General features: G+C 34.4%; 2 protein-coding genes across 4 annotated transcripts; both read right to left on the bottom strand.

Moving 5' to 3' along the window:
* Positions 1-81: 81 nt before the first annotated feature.
* LOC123566542 (uncharacterized) lies at positions 82-19,548 on the bottom strand. Of its 3 annotated transcripts, XM_053533431.1 has the most exons (8): positions 17,523-19,548; positions 17,067-17,245; positions 11,494-11,577; positions 10,127-10,244; positions 9,331-9,428; positions 7,483-7,795; positions 6,683-6,913; positions 82-1,190 (listed from the first exon to the last, which is right to left on the bottom strand). In XM_053533431.1, exons 3-8 carry the CDS (start codon positions 11,566-11,568, stop codon positions 943-945), a joined length of 1,083 nt encoding a protein of 360 aa, XP_053389406.1. In that variant the 5' UTR covers positions 11,569-11,577; positions 17,067-17,245; positions 17,523-19,548; the 3' UTR covers positions 82-942. The 3 variants fall into 3 exon arrangements, with proteins under 3 accessions (XP_053389406.1, XP_053389408.1, XP_053389407.1); XM_053533433.1 differs by having other exon boundaries at positions 7,483-7,783; positions 17,067-19,548; XM_053533432.1 differs by lacking the exon at positions 17,067-17,245 and having other exon boundaries at positions 17,407-19,548.
* Positions 19,549-19,692: 144 nt separating this feature from the next.
* Positions 19,693-23,041, bottom strand: LOC123537540 (uncharacterized). Its single transcript, XM_053533434.1, has 7 exons — positions 23,005-23,041; positions 22,741-22,811; positions 22,343-22,460; positions 21,560-21,624; positions 21,062-21,440; positions 20,358-20,576; positions 19,693-20,130 (listed from the first exon to the last, which is right to left on the bottom strand). Exons 2-7 carry the CDS (start codon positions 22,789-22,791, stop codon positions 19,889-19,891), a joined length of 1,074 nt encoding a protein of 357 aa, XP_053389409.1. The 5' UTR covers positions 22,792-22,811; positions 23,005-23,041; the 3' UTR covers positions 19,693-19,888.
* Positions 23,042-23,120: the final 79 nt, after the last annotated feature.

Here is a 23,120-nt window from a genome sequence, read left to right as displayed (position 1 = left end):
TAACTCACTCAATAATTGTTGAACCAGTCTGATTTTCAGGGGGACACAACTAGGGTATCAATACATTCTGACAAGAAGGTACTTGATACGTTATCCCTTTATTCTGAGTAAGTTAAATCTGATAAAATCAAGGTGCCAATAAAGCAAATGATGAACAAAACTGCTATCAATAGCAAAGGCTGTCATAAAGATGGAAGACGATCAATTTACAAAAACAAAAACAAAAAACCAAAAAAAAACAACAAAAAACAAAAAACGTACTGTGATATCATTTAAATTCGCTGGCATGAAATTTCGCGCAAACGTGAAGAAGGACTGTTTCGCGCAGGCTTAAATTCGCGCATTTTCAAATTTAGAAAGGGAAAAATATAATAAAAAATAATAATAGCGCGGTCATAAATTCGCGCATCGGTCCTCGCGTGAAATATAAGCGAAAATTCGTCCTACGCGAATAAAAATGATTTCACAGTATTTACAAAAAACAACAACAACAACAACAGCAAAAACCTAACAAAACAAGTTCAATAAGTGACTAGAATTAAACAGCTTTGTCAGTCTATCAATTACAATTAGGATTGAGTAAAACAAAGAAATGCAGATAACAATTATTGTCTTATTTAGCTGTTGAACCATAGCATGTCTGATTAGAAAGACGAACGTGCTTATCATTCAAAATTTAGTTTATCATGTATACCAGGCGTCTGAAAATTTCAGGATCCACCTTTTATCTATATGCATATATTTCACCCTACTCAGCCATTCAGACAAATATTTTTTAAGGAAGAAGATATAATATTCTATATCTAAAACAAAGAAAGACTGACAAAACAAAACAAAACAGAAAATACAAACACAGACGATAATAACACGCATATGCTGCATACAGTGGAACCTGCATAAATAGATATTTCTTGAACACAGCTTTGTAACTATCTAAATCAATTACGTAGACATAGCATCACGATTGAAACCTGTCTCTCCTGATACTTTACATATGAAGCCAATAATATCAGCTACTGCACGAGTGTTCATTTCACAATCGTACATTCCTTTCCCTGTCAAAAATGCTAAGTCATAAATTCCTCGGAGTGCCTTGAACCCAGGACCTGCAAGTACTTGGTTACTGGTCTGTGTAGGTAGTGCGTGTTCGTTTTTGTGATGGAAAATCAACAAAGCAGTGTTTTCCATTTCTGAAATGAAAAGAAACAGAATGCTTGATGGATACTTTTTAAATGAAATATTCAAACAACACAGTGTTGGATATTCCATACTTGCAGGAAAATGGGTGCGTGATGGCTTTCATTCGTGTTTCTGTTAGGTTAGCCTCTTATGTCAATTTGCGGATACTTGAAAAAAAAAACAGGTCTGCGGCTTTAAATGTGTTGATTCTATTCTAAATACTGTAATCCATTTTTGTACATTTATGTTAATAGCTTTTGTTATTTTGACCGCATGATTTCATATTTTGAACCACCCACTATATATATACATGATATACTACCCTGTATATAAACAGCAAACGCTTCAGGAGCGGTCTTTTTCCGCAAATTCCAAGAACGAGAGGTAGACAGATCAATGTTTTTAAAATTATACATTTTAGAAAATAAAACAAGGGTGTACCAAGGGGGGAAAGGGGGGGGATAAATCATACGTAAAGGAAAGTGGGAGAGGGTACTACTAGTGGGGTACCTTCCCCCGGAAAAAAACTGAAATATTGATTTCATTTGGTGCAGTCCGGCCGTTTTTCAGGGTGGTACTTTGACTAACAAAGTTATACGCACGTGCGTTTTGTGCGTAACGCCCTTGTAAAATGTACAGGTTTAAAAAAATGATTGTTATTCTAATGTTTTTTATCGTTAGATCTTTACCATGTTTACTGCAGTATGAATTCGGAAAATAAAGTTACTGAACGCTCTACCTCAGTTAAACTTGCATTACCTTAGTTAAACTTGCTTTACAGTTAATATTTGGCAACGCGTCATCAAGGTGACGTCATGTAAATAATAACAATAATAAAAACGAAAACATCAACAGGCAAACGATGTAGCTTTGCGATCAGAATTCCTGATTATTAATTTATTGTTTTGCTCTTTTCCATGTGTAGCGTAGCCGCTCCTTAAGTCCTCTGGATAAATAACTTAAGACACTGTTTTTGTATCTAACTAATTTATTTTCCGTAACCAGTAGTATAACTTCAGACTGACAGAGCTAACAGAATTCCATCTAGCACAAGTTAGCCTTTAAGCATTTCATAACTCTCTGTCTCCATCTTCAGTTCTTCTCAGGCTGCGCGCAGCGCAAGGCCTTAGCCCTGGCCGGCCTCCGAGCCACCACGTGGTTGCTGTGTGAGCGGGCGTCCCCTTACAGCTTCGTCCGACAATACACAGTTTGTCTCCATATTTATACAGATTGGTCAAATACATCATTTACATAAGCAAAATTAATGAATTCTGGTACAAACCGAAAGTAATAAACAATAAAAATATTTCTCGTAAAATATAGATAAATTGTCACTCAAGTTACACCCAATGTCCATCATTTTACTGCAATATAACACTTATATGACCTGACTAATAACTTTAGATGCATTTTATGTGCACTTCGTGAGAAAAACATGTTTTTCTACAGTGACTTACTTATTAATTAACCTAGATATTAACCTGTGTAGTCTCGCCTTTTTGTATGAAAAGAGTTTCTTAACTCATGAAAAGATATAAGGAGAGTGTGTTTTCTTTCAACAAAAAGAAATTATATCAATTTCTTTACATCTCCCATTGAAACAAAGCTTTTAAGTTCATTTAAATGAAGTTAAATTCTAAGCCAGTTAAACTGCTTACTAATGTTACCTAATGTGCCGTTCTTAGTCCCATCCTTTAGTTGAAAGGAATATTTATTGACCTTTGTAAACTGGAAGTGTTTTATAAAGAAACTGTACTCATTTCTTTACACCTCCCCTAAAACAAAGATTTTAAGTTATTTTTTTATACTCGTAAATGAAAAATCTTAAAATCTTAACTGATAAAATCGCCAAACGATTTGAATTAAAAAATCAAAAAGGAAAAAAATATAATACGTTGCTCGAATTGTCAAGACAAGTGACGTTGACTGACACTTACATTACCCATTGATTTTGATTATTTGACCTAAAAGTGTCTTACCTGTCGTATTGTCATTACTAGTTATATATGCTTATGTTTGTCAACTCAACAAAAATATTGATTCAAAACCCTCAACATTGATTAAAACACAATCCTTACGCAACACATGCGATATATAAACAAAATGATCAACAACAGGTAAAACAAAATATCGGATGTTCAACTGATCTGATGTTGTAATAGTGTTATACATTGTCCTATTAATCACTGTAATTCTATCCAAGAAAATAAAAACGAAATTTACTGTCCTAATCACTTCTGTAAACTCTCTGCAAATCGTTTATGTCACACCTCTGCAAATCGTTGATGCATCACACCTCTTTTTTTAAAGAATTTACGTTTAGTTTAGCCTACGTCCTCCGTGTGTGGCATTTACCTGTAAACCTCAGATAACTATTCGGGAAATTACACTACCTAGATACCAGATATTTCTACCATGTTCGATGAAAATATTTAACAAATAATTCCTTAAATTTAAACTATGTCCGTTTGTTCATTACACTCCTAAATCTGTTGTTTCTGATAGTTTAAACAGCTTTGAATTTCTTTTTCCGTAACGTACATATAATATTCAATATCGAACAGTAATGACTGTACATATACTCCCCCTTTTTATAATTATTATCTTATTGTGCAGCACCTTAACATAACCTTACTTCAGTTTCATAAAGAAGGTATCAGTGAGACGGAAGTCTGGCTGTCAGCAAAATTACCAGACTTCTTTCCCCATATTGAGGAATGGGTACGTTTGGGCGTGTTTTACGTTCCCAACGACCAACGCTTTTACGCGGCTTAACATTGCTCACTGATTTATCTTATCAAGCCTTATCGCTTTCCATGCGATTAACAGCATATTCCGTATGCTCCCGAGACGTTACGTACGTCAAAAATGGTAATTTCAACCATATGATCTGTAAAGCGTTCCCCTACGCTTGTATGTTATACCATAAACACATAATAAATGACTTCATTAAAACAACTATCAACATTTAGCCTTACTCTATGATCAAAAGAAATATACCCATCACCCATGATAACTACACATATACATACATAATAAAGATTACATGTTTCTAAGAGTATGCTGTTTCAAATAGTTAGCTTGCTGCACAATATCTTTGTATTTTATTACAATAAACATTTCTGTCTATCTGCTGAATAATGTGCCACACTACAACGCAATATATGACACATTAGTTAGAAAACGACTTTTATGTTATTTACCCCCCTGCGAAAATGTACATCATTCATTCATATTTTTATTGATCAATATTGAATTTGCATACATGTCAAAACTGTTTTGTTAATTACCCCTACATAGTTGATGGATAACGTAATTGATATTATGATATCTATGCACTGACGCAAATATTCCATAAAAACGTTTATAATTTATTATTCCTTGCATATCTTTCTCTTTTGGTATTAAATTTCTCGCCGAATACTTATTTATTTACACTGAATTTAAGTTATTTTAATACAAATACTTTGTCAAACTACCTTAATGACTTACAAAAATTTTGAATTTTTTATCAAAAAGTTTCAAAATAAAACCTTAATATGCCGACAATATTTGTAATTTACCTTTCTTTGAACTTGCAATTTCTAAACAAATCTACCTATTCCCGAATAGCCACATTGGTTTAACAGATAATATTTGAACAGCTACTAACCTTTTTAAATCTATACATTTTGTTGTTACTCTTCTGTTGTTGCTTAAAAATAAAATAAATGTTTTTCTTTTAAAATTCGTCCAGAAAAACTTTAGTTTTTGGTTCTCAACGTTCTTTGTGTAGGTATTGTACCAGTTCTCATTTTGAATACTATCTATCTGTCTTTGATCCCGATATTCTAGTAGTTTTACCTTCTCAGCCAAATCTTGTTGTGTTATTTCTTCTCTTGATGTTGCATGTCTTGCTTGGGTATTATAATTTTGTGTCCAAAACAATTTCCTATGATATGTTTGATCCAATTTGATCCAATGTAGTATCATCTTATTTACTCGTGATCTAAATAATACTTGTAGTGTTTTACTCCTTGTTGTGTTTCCGCGACGACTTCCAAAATACATTTGGTCCATTTTACTGTTATCGTATTGCCAGTGATCAAAGTAGCCTCTTGTAGTGTAGTACTTCTTGTTGTGTCCCCGGGACGATATCCAAAATATGTTTGGTCCATTGCACTGCTATCGTATTTCTGGTGATCAATGTTGCCTCTTGTAGTGTAGTACTTCTTGTTGTGTTTCCGCGACGATGTTTCCGTGTTTGTTCGATCCTTGGTCGTACGGCGCCAAATCAACAGTGTAGCGTAGCCGCTCCTTAAGTCCTCTGGATAAATAACTTAAGACACTGTTTTTGTATCTAACTAATTTATTTTCCGTAACCAGTAGTATAACTTCAGACTGACAGAGCTAACAGAATTCCATCTAGCACAAGTTAGCCTTTAAGCATTTCATAACTCTCTGTCTCCATCTTCAGTTCTTCTCAGGCTGCGCGCAGCGCAAGGCCTTAGCCCTGGCCGGCCTCCGAGCCACCACGTGGTTGCTGTGTGAGCGGGCGTCCCCTTACAGCTTCGTCCGACAATACACAGTTTGTCTCCATATTTATACAGATTGGTCAAATACATCATTTACATAAGCAAAATTAATGAATTCTGGTACAAACCGAAAGTAATAAACAATAAAAATATTTCTCGTAAAATATAGATAAATTGTCACTCAAGTTACACCCAATGTCCATCATTTTACTGCAATATAACACTTATATGACCTGACTAATAACTTTAGATGCATTTTATGTGCACTTCGTGAGAAAAACATGTTTTTCTACAGTGACTTACTTATTAATTAACCTAGATATTAACCTGTGTAGTCTCGCCTTTTTGTATGAAAAGAGTTTCTTAACTCATGAAAAGATATAAGGAGAGTGTGTTTTCTTTCAACAAAAAGAAATTATATCAATTTCTTTACACATGACTCATACAAACTGAGCATGCCTTCAAGAAAACGGGCCCGTACATCACAAAGAGTTCCGCATACATCGTCGGATGGAAACAAGGGTCAGGTTCGTCCATCGGATCAAGGAACGTCGAAATCTGGCCAGCCGAAAAATGTGTTACTTTCAGGGTGAGTGGTCGTTCATAAAGTGGCCCAGAAATTTTCAAAAATATAACATATTTAGAACTTGTACCAATTATTTTAGCATTTCATATATGGGGCAAAAAGGTAAAAAGTACAAAAAATAATTTTACATTCGGACAACGAGGCATTACAACTTCCTTTAAACGGTCCAAGAATACCACAACAGGAATAGCATGCTGTTCTAAAATATTTCAAGGTTTTAGATGACTTAATAAGCTTCTTTATACACTGAGACATCTACTTCAATATGCTTTGCCTGTTGTGGCTGGTGTGTTCGAGTCGTGTTGCAATACTGTTCAACTTTAGGAGTGCAATAATATTCCGCTAAAGAACGAATTCTGGAAGAGAAAACTATAGGTATTGAATAAATATATTATAGATCTACCGCATCCTTTTAAATTTTGTAATGTAGTCGCAACGTCAGTGCCTATCCTTGAAGCATTGATGCACAACACAAACAGTGGTATATCTGGGTTGATGTCATTTTTATCTAGACAATCAATGAACTGTACTTTATTTCTTTCTTTTCCTGTATTGCTGGCAAGAAGAAGCTTCAGTTCGTCCAAAACCTTGGACATCATTTCCCCTCGGCTTTGATAGTATATTTGTACTTGGACTGAAAAATTAGGTTTGAACACCAGTTATGGAATAACTTTTATTATCAAATACAAACAAAACAAAAGTTCCTTTTTAGCAACATTACGTTCAAAAGAAATGCTAAACATTTTTTGACTGCAACATAATAGGTACTTTAGAAAGTAAAGGCTAAACACTTCAAACTGTAAGTTATTTTGTCCCTAAGAAAAACAACTATACGGGTCTTATTTTAAAATGAAAGTACTCAACTGGAATGGATGGAACAAATATGTCCGTTCGATCCCACGGCAGATGCAATATTTGCCTTCAAAGCATTATGACGATATTGCTTGAAAATGTTCAAATTTTAATAAACACCCCTGCACTGAACACTTCTTGAGATATCAAACGTAACAGGGTATCGAACCCGGGTGACTATAATTGAAGTCCAACCTGCTAAACACTGTGGCACCGATTACCTCCAGCGAAATAGTATGATAGAGTACTGCGAAAATATGTTACAATATCAACCTACAATTCAGCAAGTTTGACAAAATTTAATGTACAAAACAAAAATACAACTGAATTAATGAAAAAAATACTACCTACTCGTAGATTTAAAAGTCTGTAATTGGCTTCTCAGAAATTCGTTGTCTTTGCTAAGTTGTTTATTATGCGTTGAAAGAGTTGATTCGCTCAACTGTAACGTGCGCAAAGATTCTGCTTGTTCCATGAAAGCTTCTCGGATGTCACGTATGGGTTGCTTTGGGGAATCTTCGTAAACTATCCATTTTCTAGAATATTTTTGATCAACAGATGACCCGAGGTCTGGTTGTTTAAACTGGTGTAACGCATCCATTATGCATTGGTTCAGAGCATCGAATGATTCTTGCAGTGAATTGCTTTGACACTGTAAAGACGCCTGAAAATAATAGACTGATGACAAAGCTTATGAATGATTTCATAATAAAGTAAAATGGCAATTGACATCATATTACAATCACCCCTGTAATTGTTTGGAAAATTAACAAAAAAAGTAACCTGGTTACAATGGTATGATATTTTTATGCCATACATCGGAGTCGCCGAAAAACAAGTGAATATATAATGAAAGTCTTTCTCTTTTTAGAATCCACAACATTTGTTTCAAAATTAAGCAGCGTCATTTTATGCATAACATGCTATTTGGACAGCTGTATCATCTGTTATCAACATAAATATTCAAAGCCTTGTTAAACTTTTAATCGAATGGATTATCTATCATGACGACGGGTACTATATAAAAGCAATATCATAACAAAGAAAAGGGATTATAAAATCCTATCCAACTTTTGTCTTAGGCAACGCATTCTTAGGCATGATATGTAACAGTTATACTAATTGGCTATGCCCGGTTTTCTTTATCATTAAAATGCTCTAAAGAAATGTTGTTGAAACAAGGATGAACATGAAGTATCATGCAACTTATATGATGTTTTGGAGAAGGAGATATTATCAAACAACACTGAGAGACAGTAGATCAATAATGAAGAAGCCACACAATTCAGGCTCTAGATATATTATTAGAAGAAATACCTGTTCGTAGCCATTTTGAATAAAAACTTGATTGATACGAACATTTTCTCTAAAAATACTTCTCTTAAATATATGTACCCTTGTTGAAGTTTTGAAACAAATGCTTAGAATTACTATGGTACAAGTCGGGAATGTTTACTTTGTGATATACCCCTGTAAAGTGTTTACATCTTCCTTGCTACCAACAGCCTAATGGGACATTTTAGCCCACCTCAAACGCTCTTACGGTATTCATTTAAAGATATATCATATGAGTTAAATAAAACGCGAAAGTTTACTGTAAAACAAAAAAGCTTTCAAAGCAAATTCCGCTGTATACAAAAATACTACATATGCATATATTTTGAAAAAGAGAAGCATCCTATAACTTGGTCGTAAATGTCAAGTTTACTTTCTGAGCAAATATGATTTGATATTCAAGGAGTAGCTCATAAATTTCAACAGCTTTTTCTATCAGTTTAAGGTTATCATGTTCCCAAGTAAAAATGTGCCTTCTGAATATTGCTAAACTGAATTTGATTTTTCAGAAATGTTCAAAACCGATTACAGTTGAATCTTAGTGTAGCGACCACCTGTATTAAGAAGTCATTTGCCTTAAGCCGACTATCAGGTACTTCCCAGTTTGACTTTTTGTTCTAAATTCAACTTCTCTTAAGCAGCCACCTGACTTAAGCAGTCATACTGTGTCGCTCAATTGGCCGACTGCAAACAGGTTTGACGGTATTACTGTATGACGCAATTTGTCTATCTTTCAAGAATTAATCATAAATGGCGGTATTTGCGTCCCAATTTATTTACACGTTTAATTCAAACGTTACGTGTTTTAATCAATTAATATTTAAAATAATTTCTCTTAGTTAGAGATAATATTTGATAAGTGACCTGGATACTACCAAGAAGTCTCCTTGTATTTTTCGTAACTTTCAGGTGGATTTTCACATCAGTTTTGTCTTCAATATCGTCTTCTATTATGTCCCCATCTAAAATTCAACATGCAGAACTATTGTCAGTTTGGTACTACAGCTAAGAAAATATATGTAAGACATGAAAGACGTAAACTATGAAATTTTTTCGCAAATAGCAAGTATGCCTTAAAGCAAAATTACTTGTACGAAAGTACGATGGCGGATGGCTATACGCACGTCATTGACAACACGATGGTGAAGTACGACATAACGATGAAGAAGCGCGTAAGAATGTACCATTATTATTACCAAATTACCACTATCTCTCTGTCGTACCTTCGCAATTATTGCTGTGCCTTATCGCCATCGTATCTTCGCGCTTTGCCATTCGCATTGCGATGGAAGCAAACACTGTTCTTAACGGACCTCCATAACAGTTCGCTTCGTTATATATATGCATTTCCCATGAACTACTTATTCAAGAAATATTGATTATGCATAATACTTTGTTTTTACTTTCTTTATTTCACTTCATGAATCTATTTTTCACTTCACTGAAACATTATAATTCTCTGTATTTTCACTTAGTTTTCCAATTTAATAACTGGCGTTATACCTACAAAAATAAAGTAACATCAATCACATCTCGCCTAATTGTTTTTCTTCCTAACAATGAAAAGTATATAAATATATATGTATCATACAAAACAGTAAATTAACAGGTCATCTGAAATGATAAAATATATTTTTCAAAATGAAACGAAAGGTTATACCTTTTTCTCTTCTTTCTAAACGGCGCATGTTTTGTAAAAGTTCTTCCACATATGAATTTTGCGTTTCAACACTGTGAGCAACACCGTAAACATTGTTTTTATGGTGGTTTAGGCAATCCTAAAAATAAAACAATAAAAATACTTAAGTTAAGACATCTTGTCATCGCAATTGGAAGGATTAAGACTTTTTTGAATAAATCACTGACTTTTTTTATGGCCTATTACCTTTGATATCTTTCACAGGAAGGGATACAACAAGCTCATATATTATAATTAGAGTGACCACACGTAAGTTCACGATGTTCCGTTAGGGCCATCGCTTTTTCTCTTACATCTGCCATGCACAAAGTGAGATATCACGATGGTGAAGAGAAAACTCACGAACGCTACACACGGGATCACCACTACCTAACGCGAAATTACAAATAATTCACGATTCCGCGATTCCCAATAGTGATCTCGCGTGTAGCCTTCGGGGTCTCGCGCTTCGTCATCACGCTAAGCTGATAAACGAAGTGTAAGATCACAATAGTAAAGCGGTAGATCACAATGGCGAAAAGCAAACTTACGAATATTAAATTATTTCTCGACTTTGTACTTCGAAGTCGCGACATTGCGCTTCACAATCGTACGAAGTCAATATGCGTAATGCGAGAGATTAATAACGAAGAGTTTCACAATTTTTCGCTACCATATCGTGATCTTGCATATCGTTAAAAAAGAGATTCACGAAGCGCAAAATTACTGTTGCGATGCGCGAATCGCGAAATTACGAAGGCAGAACAGTAAAGTAAATTTGGGTTCGCCATCGTGATCTCGAGTTTGCACCTCGAGAGTAGGCAAACACAACATCATTAAGAAAGAGCTTTAGCTTCGCTTCTCTTGCAATTTATATTAAACATTTACTAAAGGATTAAATCACGGGCAATTAAACTGCTCATGTACTGATATATTTGGGGGGAAAAAATGAAAAATTCAATAATTTAATAATTCAATTTTCAGACCTACAACGGGGCAATTATTTGTGCCTAAAAATCAACCCTAGTTCACCGCCTGACGTGCATCTGCTTAACAGGTTCGGGATCTCCTTCAAACTTTTCCATATACAGTCAAACCTGTCTATAAAGACCACCCTTGGTACAGCCAAAATGTGGTCTTTATTAGGATGTGGTCTTTATTCACAGGTTAAAATACACTGTGTTAAATGGGAAACAAAACATGTGGTCTTTAGAGCCAGGTGGTCTCTGTTTAGAGGTGGCCTTTAAGACAGGTTTGACTGTACCTGAAATTCTGAACCTGTAACTTCCAAACGAAAAATCTGAATTAAAATGTTGTGTTTATGCCATAGCGATGAAAATGTAACTTACGATGATATATTTTATTTCACGTTGTTGTTCAAGTTGTTTCTCATTACCTTCGTTTCGACTAGTCTGTTGCCCCATTGTTTAGACCTGAAAATACACTTTTTGTGTGATTTAAATCCGACATTTTATTAAATTGTTAACAACACACAGTGCCGTAAGCAGGCCTGAAAAAAACACCAAGGCAGAATTATTTCGGGAAAGAGTTGTAACATAGTTACATATGAATTTTTTATTTCCGATCTCATTTGTTTATGAATTATTGTTTTGTAATTGATTTTATTTACTTATGAATGTCCATTCAAAACGTATACATGTATTACATAGATATATATTGCATTTCAATTTTGCTATTTTGTCTTAAAGTTATACCTGTATTCAATTAGCCGGATCACGAGCTCTATTTGCAAAGTTGTAAACAACAGATATAACATGAGTGCCAAATCACGTTCCTTAGGCAAAAAAAAACCAAAACAAAAACATTACCAACTTTTAGTAACATCTCTAAACCGATAAAGCGGGACAGATCTACCTATCATAAAAATCAATAAAACCGATAATCCAATATCATCGCTACCAGACGGATTCGTTGATTTCCGTACTGATTGTTGTTGTTGTAGTTAACACGGGGGCAAAAATCGATAATTAACAGCTTTGGTCATACAGGCGGGCGGTTTGCTAAACGATATACCTGAATAAAGTTTTAATAATTATTAAAGTGAAAATCGGAACAAGTCGAAAATTTATATAATACTTTATTAATTGTCAAATAAAAGTATAAGTGAATATACTATCTAAAATATTTAGAAAGCGTATATACTTCCTCTATACGCGCTTTCTTTCACATATTATGAACATTAGAATATGAGCTTTTGTTTCTAAAATATTTTCAAAATTCTAAATCACTAACGCTTTTCGATTTTCATCGTAAAAGGTAGTAAAAACAGCAAATTCTCATGTATTTCCGTAACATAAAGTTTGTCAGTAATTAAGTTTTGAAGCCTTCATAAGAAATATATCATTTTTTTTCAAGGTATCTAAAAAGTATTTTTTTTGTCAAACGATCTGGAGGCCAGTCGCTTTAAAGAAAAAGAAGTATAGAAATAAGACTTATACTTTTAAAAGGAAATACTTAACCCTTACCATGCTGGACACGATTGGTTCTTCCTTTGCGATCGGTGTAGATCATGATCAGTCTGCACGGACTGATCATCATCTGCACTGTCTGCCATTCAGCCAGTAACTTTTTGGTATGCACCCTTTTCATAATAAATAGTACTGTCCAAATTGAAAGATAGACAAGTTTATTATTGTAATTTAGCATAGTAAGGATTAAGTTTCTTATATTGTGCCTAAATAGAAATATCATATTTGAATGACTTGAATAAGGACTGCTGACAAATACTACTACAATTGTATACATTAACTATAAATATATCGTTACAGGAAAAAATCAACATTAAATAACAATGAATTCATCAATATCTCAACTTTAGAATAGCAGACTTAACTAAATAATAACTTAATTTTTTTCGTGATTGGGCCAAGATCTAGATGATAAATAAATAAAATAAAATAAAAAAAAAAATAAAAAAAATAAAAAAAAATAGGTGTGTTTCCAGTCTCCCGACCGACATGAGCCATTTTCCCTCGACCTCAAAATCAGGATTTGTTACACGCCGAGAGGCGCTACAGCAGTTGTAGAGAAAGGTACGGTACAGTAACGGTTATTATACACGGATCATGTATGTTACGATACTGTATATGTAATTATACAGGGATCAAAATGGCAGCGCCCCTGCCCGGTCATGTTTTGGCTCTAGACTTTTGTTGTGAACCTTGTGTAAAATATTTTTATCTTTAATAATACACCATCACTTCATCCCAACAGCCTGATGCATGTGAAAATTGATCCTGCAGACTTCTGAAAAATTGAAAAACTCTGCCGGTCAATCGGACCGACAAACCCAAAAATATTGTCGGCCCAAACGAAAATGTTCGGTCAGAAAGTCGCCTCTTTTTTCGTTTTCCTAAGAAGAGCTACTTCTAATAAATGTAAACACTAAAAATATGTGAGAAAAATATGTCGGTAGTTCATTTGTCAGATACAATTGGAATTTTATCCTGAATGATTGACCTTGTATGACTGAATTCGTATTCTGTCTTTAAATCAAATATTTCTTTCACAATTCTTCGGACATACGGCCCGGCAGTTGCTCAAAAACCATAGGAACTAGTGCAAAAAAATCCGGTCAGGACCAACGACTTTCGAGAAGTCTGTCCCGTCACATAAAGTTTGCATTGTTTTCTAACACTATAGTACCCATATAACTATTTGTTGTGCCATCAAATTATTGTTGGGTTAACATTTTTTCGCACATGATTTTTATGATGTCACCCACATGTTGGACTCCCTGGTCTCATATAGTAGTAGTTGAGCAGCGGACTCTAAGATCCAGGGGTCACTGGATCAAATTCCACCAGAGAGAGAGAGAGAGAGAGAGAGAGATTTGCTTTGCCTTTGATTCACCTCAATTGATATTTGTGTAAGGACTTGTTAGACATTAGCACGTATTGTAACTTTGGGTTATCTGCTTTAATTTGAGTGTCGTCTGCAGGGGTGTGTGAGTGTGTGTGTGTGTGTGGGGGGGGGACGAATGGCTTGTCAGTGGCTCTTAGCTAATAATGATTGTTTAAATATAGTCAGGACACAATCGCCTGGAACAAAAAATATTGCGGACCAGGCTTTATTCAGACTGCTCATCTGACACCATGGTACATGCAAATGTCAAACGCCACGTATGATCAATGTTTTGTGGCTGTCAAGAGTCAAGTTCAGTTTTAATAGTGCCTCAGCAACAAGAAGAGGTCATTTTCTCTATAAAACACCTCTTGATATCGTGATATTGCATTTGTAAAGGAATTCAGCAAAGTCCCAGAGGACCCGAAAATATATATCAACATGTTCCAAGCTTCAAATTGTCTTTATTTCCAGATAATTCTATAGGATTTTGCAAGCAGAAACACACAGCATGTTTGCCTTTGCCTTTTCTTTAAAGAAGTCTCCCTCGATGTCTACATCATATTGCTTTAGTTAAAAATTGACATATTATTTTCGGCGTTCTGTCCTTCGATACCCCCCACCCCGCCATAGAACACGAAATGCTTGATGCATTCAGTAATTGCACAAGGGACAGAAATTATTTGCTTTCTGTAAACAAAATTTCTACTGTTCTTGTTCAATGTGACATTGACCTTTGACCCATTGAACTCAAAATCAACAGGGGTCATCTGCTGGTAATGATCAACCCCCTATTAAGTTTCATGATCCTAGGTCCAAGTGTTCTCAAGTTATCTTCCGGAAAGGGTTTAACTGTTCCGGGTTACTGTGACCTTGGCCTTTTGTCCTACTGACCTCAAAATCTATAGGAGGCATCTACTGGTCATGATCAGTCTCCCTATCAAGTTTCGTGATCCTAGGCCCAAGCTTTCGCAAGTAATCGTCTGGAAATGCTTTAACTGTCCCAGATCACTGTAACCTTGACCTTTGACCTACCGACCTCAAAATCAATAGGAGTCATCTGCTTGTCATGATTAACCTCTCTATCAACTTTCATGATCGTTGGCACAAGCGTTCTTGAGTTATCGTCCAGAAACCGTTTAATTGTTCCTGACCAATGTGACCTTGAACTTTGTCCTAATGACCTCAAAATCAATAGTGGTAATTTGCTGGTCATGACCAACATCCCTATTAATATTTCCGATCGTAGGCCCAAGCGTTCTTGAGTTATTGTTCGGAAACCGTTTCACTGTTCATGGTCACTGTGACCTTGACCTTTGACCTACTGATCTCAAAATCAATAGGGGTCATTTGCTGGTCATGACCAACCTCCTTATCAACTTTCACGATCGTAGACCCAAGCATTCTTGAGTTATCATCCGGAAATCGTTTAACTGTTCCGGGTCACTGTGATCTAGACCTTTGACATACTGATCTCAAAATCAATAGGGGTCATCTGCTGATGATGACCAACCTTGATATAAAAACTTTCATTATCTTAGGCCCAAGTGTTCTTGAGTTATCATCCGGAAACGGACTGGTCTACATACACACCGACCCACATCTGCAAACAATATACACCTCCTTCTTCGAAGGAGGGCATAAAAGTCCCTACCTACCTACATCAATATTTTTAAGGAGACTGGAAACACATATTTTTGGCCTTATTAACATGTGTCTTATATTCTCCAAGCTTTATCACGTACATTTAAATTCATAATTCATTCTGTTTTGTATTTATCTGAGTAAACATGAAATCAGAATAAAGGTTGTAGTAAAACTTGTAACTGAACTTAATATTGTTAGTAACTATACGATCATGGGTGTGCCGATTACGTTATACAGTGTTGTATATTTGGGCTTAGGTACACACTACGATTTTGCAAGTCAACAATTAATTTGAACATTTATTTCTTCAACTATAAAATGCATATGGAGTTGTGGCATACATTAAGGTAGGATTTGAGCAAATAAGATTTAAAAGTTTGCACTAGTCGCCTGTATAATTGGAATACAGGTAAAGATAGGACTTCAAGGGTCCTCCCCAAGAAATTTTGAAATTATAAAAGACAAAATAGTACATCTTAAGACATCTTCGATAAAGAATCTGAGAGAATTAGGATAAAATGTACACATTACCCGCCTGCACAACTTGAATACAAATAGGGATGAGGGCTCTGGGTCCTCCCCGGGAAATTTTGAATGGATACATGACAAAACGGTGCATTTACGCCATCTCTGACAAAATGTCTGAGCAAACCAAGTTAAAATGTACGCATACGCCTGCTCTTCTGCGTAATTTGAGTAAAAGTAGAGGTGGGGTTCGGGACCCTCTAAGAGAAATGTGGAAAATTCAATAAGGTAAAAGTTAAATTATGCATTTTAAAGTAATTTCAGACAAATGAATCTGAACAACTCAGGTTGACAGGTTTACCATCAACTCAGTTTTATAGAAGAATATATATACTAGATCTGCTAGAATTAGTATTTCTTTAAACAAAGAAAACAGGTGGCATATCAGGTTAGATATTTGTTTCAAATGTATCTGTTTTGTTTAGAGCGAAAACAGAAATTTTATTGTGAATATTATAGATATATCGAATGTAACAAAAACACACAAGTTGCTTAAGTGCCTCGATGTGCCTCCACGTACTTTATAAAAGAAGTATAATGTTATTAATAAGAGAGCGAAAATAGTCTACTTTCGTTTTAATACTCGACAATATACAGCTGTAGATATTTTATGAACTAGTTTAAATACGTAGAAATTACATATTTCACAGACTTATTGCACGTTCATGTTTTAAGTTGGATATTCAATTTCGTTGAGAATTTATAGAAATGACTTTGTAGGTTAACCTACACTGAAAACGAAACTAAAAGTAGGAATACCAGTTAAATACCAGTTAAATAAACATAGAGTAACGTTACTACTATCATATAGTCAGTATTAAAGTGTACACAGTGATTTATGATTTTGCACTCACACTTAACACAAAATACACAAATAATTACCTACCTTTCTAAACTGTACGCACAATGCTACTCCTTCTGCAATGGATTCATTTGCTTCGAAAACAAAATTAGATAGCGAATAAAGAGTGAAGTGAGTAAAGTCTACTTAACGTGCCATATAGAATGTCCACTGCATCAATTCGTGATCACTTTACAAGCTGTGTAATGTGTCAATTGATAAACCTTGACAGGGAAGTTTGAAAAAAAAAACTTCATGTACATAGATAGACAAAACGTTTCAAAGAATAATTAACTGAACTATAACAATAGAAAATTTCAAATAAATTTTTCATATTCAGAAAGCTAGTCTACTTTCGGTTTATAATCGATGTTAAATCAAATACCTTTTTAAATTCCGATCTGGTATGGCTAAAAAGATATAAATAGCACTTCACAAGTATTAAGTTCTAGTTTATTGATCAAGTGAATGACCGTTAATAGAAAATAAACAGCAACTTACGAAAAACGTTGAAAATAAAAGCGAAAGTTGGAAAATACATTCAAGTAAGTGGAAAGCGTAAGAGTATTAATATTGCAGTAAATTAAGCCCTGCCATATCCGTCGATTGTTTGTAATAAAGTAAATGACTCTCAATAAATAACTAGAATAAGACTAATACGCACAATGTCTTTTAAATTATCAATTTGAATTCGTTGTAAATAAAAAGTATCTTTAAAAAGTCCACCTAAGCCGCACGTACGTATACGATCTGATATTTATAAAGCAAAACAAAATGTATTTTTTTAAAGTTGTTTTTTATGTAGAACATATTTTACAGAACGTATATTTTACATCCTGTCATAATCTGGAAAACTTTGACAAAAAATAAGAATAAAAAGGAGGGGCCGAAAAGTGGGAGATGAAATGACCAGTTTGAAATCGTCAATGGATACGAAATGACCAAAAGTTGACTGTAAATCGTTCCGTATCAGAGTGGCAGAGTCAGCAGGTTTGTAGTCGAATTGACTACTGAGGGGATTCAGGTTTATGACGTAAGCTACTTCCACAGGAGTCTCACAATGGGTTATACTGTCCAACAATACAGCCCAGAGCATGTAATGCACACCCCTTAAGAAAATATTATCTGTACCATTCGAAAGCCTGTGAAATTTTTCATCCACCAATCAAAATGTACAATTTTAATCAACTGTTAAATGACCTTTACCCCAGATATACCGGCCTGCGGCCGGAATAATTCACCAACATATTAATGATTTCTAATATGTCATCCAAATCATAATGTCTTGTCTACATTTTGAGATTGAAAACGTATGTTTCCCACATTATAAACAAAGTAATAATGACCAATGTGTTGCTTTTATGCCCTTTCAAACATAGGGATTTCTAAATTTGCCTCTGTTTAGCTGAATGATTTGCGTCGTAATACAAATAGTACCTTTCATAAATATGTTGCAAACTCTAGAAGAAATGATTCAAATACAAACACATTATTCAACATTTAAGCATATTGTTTTTTAATTAAATTACTAAATCTAATAAGGAATTAATTTTGTTGAGACATATCTATTCTTCATCTAGGTAGTGCCCTATTTCATATTATTTACACTTAAGACCATTTGTTAAAAGTAACCAGCTGTTATTGATGATGTATTGTCAGAATGGCCACACTATTGATGAAATTACAAGGTGGCTTCAAAAAGCATCTAGCGTAAGTCTAGCTGATTTTTATCAAAAGTATATCTCTTTTCAAAAAGGTCTTTTATGTAAGTTGATAAATGTAGTTTGTTACAAATATGTTGCTTTTGACTTAGAAATGTTGTGATAGTTTACTTGTTAGCAACTAGACAAAATACTTTAAAACTCAAAACAGGCCTATTGTATCGTGAGTTAACCTCACTGTCTTTGGCGTTCTCTGCTTATTTCCATGCCTCTGTCTCAGTCTAGGTATTGCCGAAATCAAAGATCCATATAGTCCCACTGCCTCTTGAGCTAGAAACTTGTCAAACAAGGCTCCTTTCTCCGTTACGGCTTCTTGATTTATTGCTAGGTAATCGGATAAGTTACAAATGTATGTAGAAGTTTACTGACACAAGTAAAAGCGTCTTCTTTCAAAAAATCCAACACTAAACGCTCAGTGTCCTTGCCGAAAGGATACATTTTTTATTGTGATAGTATATTTTAATTGCGCCGACGTATAACCGCCCGAGTCTATATATAGTGATAAAGCATTGTTTTGCTATAAATTATTTCGATTCTAATATGTTCTTTATTGTAAAATGTATATCAAATATAATGGAACTGTTTCTTCGCGCAAGCATGGCGCCAATAGTAGGTATTTGTTAAAACACGTCAGGACCGGAAACGGTAATACGTCTTGCGGCAGAATTCAGTTCCAGCGAAATTTATTGCGAACTATTCAGCAAAGCGAATAACTAATTCAGTATGTGTATAAATTGATCAAAACATTTGTGCAATGTGACATTTCGTTTTAAAACATGTTATTAAGTAAAATATTTCATGAAATTTGAAAGCGCTATTTCTCGATTCGTACATGGCGCTAAATATCACGTTGACGTGACGTCAACAAAGCATCGTTGTAATGATTCAAACATTGTTAGCCATATTAGAATTTGGTATCACGCATGTTACCGCAGAGAGGATGATCTTGATTTTCATTGCTTTTTATATTTTATTTCTGATTTTCTTTTTGACAGTACAGGCAATCCCGACATTAAAAAGAAGTCAAAGTACAATTCATATAATTTTTAAAGATAAAGGCAAATTTTCAAGTCGACTTGTAAACGAAAAGTACTGATACTTTGACAGTCTAAATAATATGAATTACAACAGACGTCCATCAATCAATTATATTGTCTTAATTTTCAGAGGAGTTTCTGCCAGCACTTTTGTCAGGAATGTCGTAATTCCAACAATGGCAAGTGTATTCCTTTCGCAGAGATATATTCCTTTGCCAGCCAGAAAAGCTATATCGAAAATACCTCCCAACGATTTAAATTCCGGATCTGCCAAAACTCTCTCGCTGCTTTGGTTTGGTAGTGCATGTTCATCCTTGTGATGAAGAATCAATAATGCAGTATTTTCGGATTCTAAAATGAAAAGAAAATGTATAAAGTTTGAGATAACGAAACTGATACATACACAAATAGAAAAGAAATCGGAGAATATAAAAGGTGGAACGCTTTTTACAAATAACAAATGATAAAACATAAAAAAATATTTGAAGATGTATTTCGTATTAAATCTTATTCGCATTTAATGTTTTTCTGTTTTTTTTTAACATAAGAAATAATGACAATATAAAGCAAACATGTACTTTTTATTCCTTGGATTGCGTTAGTGGCATCGGTACCAATTCTTGAAGCATTAAAGCATAAAGCAAGTAGAGGCAAGTTTGGCTGAATGTCAGTCGACTGTTCACAAACTATAAATGCCACTTTTGTGTTTCCAAATATCTCCTTCCCACTTAACTGAGTCATGATTTCTTGCAAAGCCAACCCCATTTGGTCACTTCTTTTCTGACAGTAGAGCTGAACTATAAAGAATAAATGAGTTTATACAATTAGCTCTATAACACCTACTGATTATGTACTGTCACATAATATCAAGAAATGTTGAGACATCTTCTGTTCAAGATGATGTATTTTTCTTTTTGAAGAGTTTAACGTCAAACCAACAAATTTATAGGTCGTATGGGGACTTTCCAGATCCCCTGTACCCTTCCAAGCATTATTTCAGGCATAGGCTGGCCCGCAAAGAAGCTGGGAGGCTTTACTTAAATGATGTAAAAACCAAATTCAAACTGTTTATATTCTGAGTGTGAAAAAAAGGATCGTACTATATCTGCATATACTGCAATCGTAAAAAGCTACATGCATTAATATATTTATTTCCATATGTTTTCGTTGATCTCTGTCTTTCAATCAAAATTTATACAGACATAAACATTTTAAAAAAGAAAGTGTTTTATCAATATATATTATGACACTTATTCTACAGTAATTACAACACTGACATTACCTGGCACTAGCTGAATGCCTTCGTTTTCAAGTTTTGTGATTTTGGTTTTTAACTCATCGTTTTCCTTCATAAGTTGTTGACTTTTCTCTTCTAAAGTCTTCATTTTTGTCAAACAAAGTCTGTTCTGTTCTTTCAGTGATGCAATATTACGTTCAATGTCTTTAGGTGGTTGTTCATGGCGTTCAACATGTTCTACCTTCTTAATTTTATCAGAAACCTCTGGAACTTTCCCGGTCGATAAATAATGATCTATCTTCAAATCATCTAATGCTGGGATGCTGTTACTTATAGATTTCCTTGGGTCAGACCCCCTTTTTATCATTCGCGCAAACTGGCTTATTTCTTGTAGCAGCGTTGTCTTTTGGTGACTAAGACCATTCTGAAGGATAATGATAACAAAATTATTGAATTTATTGCAACTTTAGTTTACAAAATGTTGTACGAAGGGTAGAGTTATAAATACTTTTCAAGTGATTTAATTTTAAAAGGGAACATTACCTCAACGCTGGACAGTAGTTTCTTCGTCAGCTCTATATTGTCAAAGTGGTTTTGTTTGAACCCATCTGTGGATAAAGAAAACATGTGCATCAAGACCTGTGGAGAGTATTTGTATGTTTTAACGTAAGATGAAAATTTCCCTAAGTATAAGCCATAAAGTGCAATTTTATAAAATAAATTACGACAGCGAATTAGATTTTCTTACAAAATATTCATTTCGGGCGCGCTACATCGCTAGGTACCGAGGAGTAACTGTTTTTAACAACCTTACTTTAGATAAACATATAAAGAATGTTGCAGTAAGGTCAAAAACCGAGTAGGCGACAACAGTGTGGTTCATTTGCCTTCAGTTAAAAATGAAAATAAATTTTATTTTTTGTTGAGTTTAGAGTCACGCCCACAGAATTTAAGTAAAACTATGACTTTTCCAGCTTTTGATGGTGGCGGGAACTTGGATAGAACTACCAGTCTTCCTTAAGCCATCTGGCTTCTTCACATTAAGGATTTTGCACTCAAAGCGATGTTTAGAACCGATATAGGTTAGGGGCAAGTTATTTTAAGTCAAACCGTACCCACTCGGCCACAGAAAATCCTCTTGGAAATAGAGATTGGTTACATTAATTAAATAGAATTAAACGATGACGTAACATGATTCTCTGATATTTCAACAATATATGTATAAAAACGGTAGTTTATAACATTCACCTTGAATAAATCGAACAAATTTGTTAGGTGTTGATAGATTTAAATCATATCGAAAGGAATATTGGTGCTTAGACTTACCTGTTTTATCTGGATTTAACTCTTCAAGCTGGCGCAGAAGTTGCGTAAACGTGATGTGCATAGAATCTACGGAAGACGCAATGCCAAGTAGCATACCATCCAGTTGGGATAATTGAGACTGGAAACATTAGATGAATCCATTTGTTTTGTAATATAATCACCAAATTGTAGCACATATTTTGAAGTGTAAAATATATTTGGTTTTATATATTTGTTCACTTTAAAAGAACATTCATCCACTGATCAACATGAAGAAATACAAGGAATGCTGAAGTTGCATTTAATTACTCTTGCGAGTTTAATCGATTGGAAGATTTCATTTCTTGCCGATATTCTAAACAAGTTATTCACCTGATTTAACGTGTCTACCAAAATATATAGGACTACGGTGTACTCACCTGACATTCAACCAGAAATTTATTTTCAGTTTTTGTAAAATGCTGACCCATTGCTGAGGTACTTTCAGTATCTGCAAAAGAGAGAATCCACTTGATTAGAATAAGATAGACATATAGTTAAATCAGTTCTGTGTATTTATGTTGAAAATTATCATAAAATTGTTATCATAAAATTGTTTCTTAAAGTTACTGGATAATTTCGGGTCATTTTCGATTTTGACACAAGTTATTCTGGCCTTTTCAGAACTTGAATACAACACTAACAAGGTTTTATGACTATTCCGCCGAATTTATTATCCTTACACTCAGTTGAATACAACACTAACAAGGTTTTATGACTATTCTGCCGAATTTATTATCCTTACACTCAGTTGAATACA

Source organism: Mercenaria mercenaria, unplaced genomic scaffold (genome assembly GCF_021730395.1).
Source record: "Mercenaria mercenaria strain notata unplaced genomic scaffold, MADL_Memer_1 contig_2778, whole genome shotgun sequence".
Classification (NCBI taxonomy): Eukaryota; Metazoa; Mollusca; class Bivalvia; order Venerida; family Veneridae; genus Mercenaria; species Mercenaria mercenaria.
This window is presented reverse-complemented; position numbering and strand designations above follow the sequence as displayed.

Bases quoted from the DNA above. Each gene is read 5' to 3' on its own strand.
- LOC123566542 (XM_053533432.1), bottom strand. From the start codon at position 11,568: ATGGGGCAACAGACTAGTCGAAACGAAGGTAATGAGAAACAACTTGAA. The intron at 6,914-7,482 runs GTAGGTAGTATT...CTAATTTTTCAG, and splicing joins ACAGACTTTTAAATCTACGA to TCCAAGTACAAATATACTAT. The intron at 1,191-6,682 runs GTAGATCTATAA...TTTTCATTTCAG, and splicing joins ACAAAATTTAAAAGGATGCG to AAATGGAAAACACTGCTTTG.
- LOC123537540 (XM_053533434.1), bottom strand. From the start codon at position 22,791: ATGGGTCAGCATTTTACAAAAACTGAAAATAAATTTCTGGTTGAATGT. The intron at 22,461-22,740 runs GTGAGTACACCG...TAATGTTTCCAG, and splicing joins AATTTCTGGTTGAATGTCAG to TCTCAATTATCCCAACTGGA. The intron at 20,577-21,061 runs GTAATGTCAGTG...TATTCTTTATAG, and splicing joins AGGCATTCAGCTAGTGCCAG to TTCAGCTCTACTGTCAGAAA.